At 31.1% G+C, this 7046-nt stretch overlaps 1 protein-coding gene across 2 annotated transcripts in view; it reads left to right on the top strand.

The window, feature by feature from the left end:
- The first annotated feature begins 2733 nt into the window (after window positions 1-2733).
- The window catches only part of EMC1 (ER membrane protein complex subunit 1), a 20628-nt gene continuing 16315 nt past the window's right edge, over window positions 2734-7046 (top strand). The window contains exons 1-7 of one of the 2 annotated variants that reach the window (XM_014429664.2): window positions 2734-2891; window positions 3378-3496; window positions 3611-3785; window positions 3939-4088; window positions 5822-6122; window positions 6293-6476; window positions 6590-6706. In XM_014429664.2, the coding sequence (XP_014285150.1) occupies window positions 2782-2891; window positions 3378-3496; window positions 3611-3785; window positions 3939-4088; window positions 5822-6122; window positions 6293-6476; window positions 6590-6706 (1156 nt within the window). In that variant the 5' untranslated portion in view covers window positions 2734-2781. The remainder of the gene's footprint in view (window positions 2892-3377; window positions 3497-3610; window positions 3786-3938; window positions 4089-5821; window positions 6123-6292; window positions 6477-6589; window positions 6707-7046) is intronic. The other variant, XM_014429665.3, reaches the window with a different exon arrangement.

The following is a 7046-nucleotide window of genomic DNA, read 5'->3' as shown; positions in this document are numbered from 1 at the left end:
TTTTCTAATATCTTAGAAACGATGTAAAAGCACGCGATTGATTAAACATATTTAACTCTACCTATCTCAGAAACTGCATGGTTTGAAAAACAAAAAGTTATATGACCGATTATGTAAAAAATTGAATGTACATTAATTATGTTTAGGATCCATTTCACAAAACCTAATAATATTCGGGATACAAGAAAGAACTGATAACGAACGGTTTTTTCTACATCCATTTTCCCTCAACAATATAAAACAAGTTACTGTTGTTAGAGTTCAATGACTGATTTGACAAAGCTAAGATGGAGACGATCTTAAAAAAAAAAGGTAAGGAAACGCACTTTGTTCAATATCTCTCACAAACTAAACAAACAATTAGTCGAAAAAAGTACATGGATGGAATGAGATTGCAAGAGGGCTCTCAGCATTGTAAGTAAATCTCACCAACTATTTAATTATCATAATGTATACACTCAAAAAATTAAATTATAATTATGAAAGGTTCCAAGTTTTATTTTGTTATTACTTTTTATGTGTGTGGCTGTACGAAATCGCCGGCGATCGCACGATCATTACTCGCTGCGACAGATCGCGTTCTGTGTGAACGGGCCTTAAAACCCAGCAATAAGGTATAGTATTTAAAAATGTGCAAGCTTTAAAAAAATTGTAAATCAACTGTTTTACTGATACACGTATACTAGCACGATTTACCTCTACCGCCAACGAGTGTTGTTTATAAGGTTAGGTATAGTGGAAAATAAATTAATAATTCATATTTCTGAAAAAAGTTCATTTCACAGGTTTTCTTTCCCTTTTTCTAATCACTCAATTACTTGAGTTTCACTATTCAAATCACCCATCGATTTTTTATACTCTGTACATTTTTTATGGTATGTGATACCATTTAAATATTTTTGTTGTATAAATCATTATATTATAAGACTAAAAAAAAAAAAAAAACATTTATGCAAAGCATTCACCATAAATTGTATGATGAGTTTCATATTTCTTTACTGTTTTATTTGTTCGTAATTTAAAAATGACATGACAGATTCTGACACTCATTAATGATTTTTCAGCTGATAATTCTTTTTTTAAACAAGTCAACTATTATCATTTAATAAAATTCAGAATGTAAAAATAAACAATTAAGTTTGGAAGCTTTTATTCACTGAGCAAATGAATAAACTGATTTCAGGCATCTGTTCTGTATAGCTGTCAACTAATACAAAAGGGAATCAATTACAGCATACAATAGGCACCAATTGGACTGCAAAGGATTTCTAACCGGGAAAAGAGGAATGAAGTTAATTTAGAAAAATAATTCGTACCAAGGTCTGCTGAAAATTCTTCGGGATCGTCAATCCCGTATTATCTATTTACAAGGAGGAACAAATTTTTTTTCTTAAATTTATTGATGAAATTCAACTTCAAAAATTATTTATTTGTTAAATCATAAGAGGCGGTGAGAACTAGAGTGAATTATCCCGAATTTGTGATACTTATTTTGAAGTATCAAAACATCGTTGGTAACGCCTTTTAGCTGTATAAAGAATTTTGTTAATTGTGAAACCATTCAGGAAATAGAGCAAATTTTAAATAGCAAATACAATACAATTTCGTGACGAAATTCTCCATTTAACAGACTTAGTAACATAGTCTCAACCATGTTATGTTTATATCTTTTACCATGTTAAAACAATATAACATGGATGACTAGTATGTTACCTGGTCTGTTAAATGGAGAATGACGTCACGTAACACACCCATTGAGCTCGTCACTGTTTTGTTGGTTGTTGTGCTAGATTACTTACACGTAATTTGTGTTTTGATTGTGTCAGTATTGTTATGGATTTTTTAAAACTAATAAAGCAATGGCTGACAATAATAATAAAGTAATGTTGCCAATTAGCTCATCTTGATTCTCTTCCTCACAAGTTGGAAGATCAACAAGACACTCAGTAGCCAAGCTTTCACACAACTTCTACTTTTCACTCACTTTAGGCATGTTGTAATAAATTGCTTTAATCAAAACTTAGAAGTAAACAATAATATGAAGTTTTGGAAGGAAAGGTTATAAAACAAGTTGCTCAAAAAATCCGCTCTTATACATTTAACATGACTTAAATAGGACTGCTCACAATCCTATGCTTGTAACATCTAACATGATAAAACATTTTACATTTAACACAACACAATGAATACACCTACTAAATGTCAAATGTTAATCACTACTGCTCTAACACACCCTCGGTATTCATAAGAGCCGCATTTTCGACTTAACTTTTCCAAACAGCTAACCCTCCCCATTTGACTTCTTCCTTCAAGTGTAAAATTCTCTTTAGATGTTAGGGTACTTAAGTATTAGACCTGATGAAGTATAATTCTGTTGATGGAAGTTATTACCTACAGGGTAATAACTAGGGGTCACAGCTATTGACCTCTACTTGCTATTCTCGTTCAATAGGTGTAAAAAAATTAAATTTTTTCAATGAAATTCAGGCCTAAACTCGCATAAATACGACTCAGTTTATGGTACCAGAATATGACCCGCAACAACATAAATATAGTTTAGTAGGTCAAATACGTAAGTACCGAGATGAGTGTTATGGTTAGTGAAAATTAATTTCTTTTGGACCTTATTGTAATTCTTGAGTTGTTTTTTAAACTAAGTAACTTAGATAATAAACAACATGCCGTTGTTATTGTTATCTTCCACCTCTTTATTTTTATTGAATTGATCAAGTGAATGAAGCATCCTCGAACGCTTCCTCACCCCTCCGTGAGGTTGTTCAAATGAGTATTGAACTTACAATTATGAATTTTTGTGTAAAATTTATATTTTTTTCCATATTAATATGCGGATCTCTAGCTTTGTATGAAGATCAAGTTGGTAAATTTGACTGGTAGGTAAAATAATCATTTATTGTATTTTAAAGTTGGTTTTAATTATTTGCTTAAATATATTGATAACAATATCTGGAGGTACACTCTTATATCAGTATTAGGTGATTTAGTTTTAATTAAGTAATTTTTAAACAAACTGTGATGGATTGAGCTTTACATTAAGTCTCTGAAGATATGTTTGAGGATGTAATTAATTAAACCATTTATCTCTGTACTAGGTTGGATTCGAATTTTTCTAATCATGTTTGAGTAATAGTTTTCATAAACTAAGGAATTCTATTATGAATTTTTTAACATGCATTTTGTTTGAACAATTAAATACTATAACTACACAAAATTCAGCTTTTCTGTCATTTCTTAAATCAATATAATCATGCAATATATGTTTGGCTTATTATTTGAGAAATAAGTCACAATATATTTCTGATATAAAACATTAGAATATTTTATATCACATATATTTTGATGTTTTTTATTTATTTTAGGAAAAAGTCTTATGTGGGAAGGGTTAAATACTCTCATATTAATTCAAATGGCAGAGATTCGTCAAAACTTTTTGTCGCAACTGAAAATGGTGTTGTTGCAGCTCTAAATCTTCATGATGGTATGATCTAATTACGTTTTCTTGTTATTAGCTTCTGCATATAAAGCATAAACTAAATTAAGTAAATTTTACTAAAGTTCAATATACATACTAATGAATAATATATCCTTTTAGGTTCAATAAAGTGGAGGAGAGTTTTGGAGCTGGCTGAATATGGTGTTATCCATGCCTTTTCCGTTGGAAGCGAAGTGGTTACTCTTTCAGGCAGTGGTCCATACTTGCTACGTGGATGGAATTTAAATTCTGGAATTCTGAGCTACGAATGGAACATTCCTGTTTCTGAACATAGGTAAGCTTAAAAAGTGTAAGATTGTGTTGTAAAAAGATAATAGACTTATAATATCTTTGTGTTAAAACTCTCAACATGATTTCTGAGGCCCTTCATTGTTTTGTAGTTCTTTTATATTTTTTTATGAATTATAAAATTAAACTCACTTTTCAGTGACATTAAGTGGACTATGGATGAAAATAATTTATACCAAGTGAGATTCCTTCAAAATTTGCTAGAAGTAACATCGTATAACATTAAAACTGGAAATCCAGCTGGATTTACAAGCACTATTAGTGCACCATGGCTAGATGCCTCTTCTAAGTAAGTAAATGAGTTTAGAGTCTTTCAACATAATATCTGTTTCTTGTCATGTATTAATTAATAATGTATTGTATTATATCATTCACTAACTCTGATATTTGTAATAAAGAGACACTAATTAAAACATAATATATCTCAAAGGATTCATGACTCAGGACACTTTGTATCTCCGCAATGGGGAGAGTTTTAGGCTGTTTATATTAGAAAAGGACCATGGAAACCTTCATATTACTTTCACTGTTTATCTAGGAAAGATAGGAATCTCATTCTTCATTGTCAGGGACCAGGAATAACCTAGGAATGCTTTGGCTGACAATAAAGGTATATCTGGAGAGAAAAAATAGAACATGTACCAACAAAGCCCATGAAGGATGTTAGGATCAGTACATTGTAATGATGTACTGCATCTAGACCTGTGGCTGTGCAAAGAGGTGAAAATCACATTCAACCACCTCATTTCTCCCCCAACTATGAGTATTACTTTATAGAGGCTGTGTTTCCCCAGGATTAATTCATCGGTGATTTAAAGAATAAATAATTATTCCTTGAATTCTTCCCGGGAGATAAGAACACTGAGCCTTACTCTCTGAACTAATCCACTTCATAAATTAGAGAAAAAAAAATCAGAGATGCCATTTTAGGAGAAAAAAATTAACATGTTACAATTACTATAAAAACATGTCATGAGTCAATTGTTGAGATCTAATAACATTATAACATAAAAAAAAAAAAAAAATTGTAAAAACAAGAAGCAAGCTTTCTTTTGATTCAATGTATGATCATGATGTTTTTATGTAAATCATAGTTATGAGGAATGTACTTGAGCAAAATGTAAAAATAAACAGAGATATGGGAATTTTAGACTTAAATTGCTGACTTTTTTACAGGAGGTAAAGCAGGCAGAACTTTATGGTATAAATAAGTAACCAACCTTCTTGATTATTCATTTACCATCAGAATTGTTCTATACATATTAGTTATTATATTTAACCATTCATGTTCTTCAACTTCTATTTTGTTGTTGTATTCCTCTGGCCTTCCTACCCCTGTAATTATATAAATAATTTATTCAAATGAACCTCACTTTATAATATTGCTACATATAATTTGTTAAACAGTAGCAGATCTAGACCCTTGTTAATAAAATATTGCAGAATTAGTTAGAGCAGATGCTGCCGAAGAGTTTGGAAGGTATCCAATTCACCCCTAAGAGGAAGGAGTCCAGGGGTACCCTTAATTTTTTCTGGAATTTATTAGTTGTTTATTTAATTTTTATGTGGTGCAGAGCCCTTGGCAATCCCTCTCTTCTCCCATTCTCTTGGATACGTCCTTGTTCTTAATATTATGTGCAATTGACTAGGTGTCACATAAGAAGTTGGTTGTTTGGTTGACTGGTAGGAATGATAACTGTAAATAATCTAATGGTTAACTTGCAATAGGTATCAGGTAATTTTTTTTATGACTGTTATTGGCGTAATTATAGACTAGCCATTGTGTCTCTGTTGTGAGAGTACTACCAAAAAGGAAAAATGCTGCCATGAAAATGGGTATTAATTGACAAAACAAATAACATTTTAATCAATTGAAAAATTCATGGTTTTTTAAAAAAATTATTTTCTTAACAAAGCATTTAGTAAATATTAATGTACTAGTTAATATGTATCAAGATATCATTTTAAATATAATACAATTTTATCAACATTATAAACAAAACTTTCCCTTAATTGTTATAGGTGTTTATTAGATGAGGGAACTATAATTTGCATCTCTGAAAATGGAATTGTTACCTCACGTTGTTTATCATCAAATGCTCTCAGTTCTGCTAAAATTCCTCTTTCTGAGAAGCCATTAGCTTTAACTCCGATACCTTCCCCATATCCCTCAGCTTTAATGACCACCGATAGTGGTAAGCGTATGGCTGTTGTTGTTTCTGAAGGTTCTTTGTTGTTCTTGGAGATACCCATGAATGCAGCTGCTGCTGTGAGGAAGTCTTCAGCAGGACCTATTCTAATACAGGCTTCATTTAGTGATGGGGTAAGTGCATTACTCTAGTATAGGGTGAAAGTTCTTTTTAACATTTTAATATACTGATGGTTTTATAACTCTATGACAATTATAAAGTGCTTTGATTGTATGGAGGCCTCATTTGCCATCTCTTTTAAAGGTTATTTACATGTATTGTGAATAATCGACTTTTGCTTTAGGATTATGAATTATCTGGTATGATTTTAAGCAGTAAACATTCTCTCCAAGAAAAGAAAAAAACTGATAGAGCTCAATTGCCTGAAGGGTTATTTTCTTCATTTGAATGCATTTCTGATGATCCCAATTTATCATGCTATTTTACTTTGGTCGGTGAAGATGACTCTCTTATTCTTTTAAACCAAGGTATTTCTTAAGTGCTATCATTCAAGTTATGTTCATGCCATGTTAAACTAAGAGAACTGTTTAAAGTGAAAATGAAGAGTTGGTTTTATCAATTAACTTATTTATCTGAATAGGAAAAGTATCGTGGGTGAGAGAAGAAGCACTTGCAAATATTGTAGCTGTTGAAATGATCGATCTTCCTGTTTCTGATGAAGAAGCTGCGATTGAAAAAGAGTTCGCAAACAAAGAAGGTGAGAGATTAACTTAAAAAAGAAAATTGATTTTATTATTATTCTATAACATATTGATTATTAGGTTACAAATTGAGCCAATGAATAACTTACAGCTATTCTTAGCTTTTTTAGGGGGAATTGTCTTAAGGAAATTATTTTAATTGATCTACCAGGGCATTCAAAAAGTCCTGTCGTTTTTCGTTTGTTCGTTGTTTATTTTGATTCTAGAGTGTTTGCTAATTAATTCCGTTCAATGCAACTTTTATCCATGTAAACACAAATGTTTATTCTTTATGAATAGGAGGCTAAGGAGGATTAATTTAATGCAGTCACCATCCAACTGTCTAGTTAAAATGAT

This window comes from Halyomorpha halys, unplaced genomic scaffold (genome assembly GCF_000696795.3).
Source record: "Halyomorpha halys isolate HHAL.00 unplaced genomic scaffold, Hhal_1.1 Scaffold813.1, whole genome shotgun sequence".
NCBI classification, from domain to species: domain Eukaryota; kingdom Metazoa; phylum Arthropoda; class Insecta; order Hemiptera; family Pentatomidae; genus Halyomorpha; species Halyomorpha halys.
Note: the sequence above shows the minus strand (reverse complement) of the source record. Positions and strands in the feature narration are given on the sequence as shown.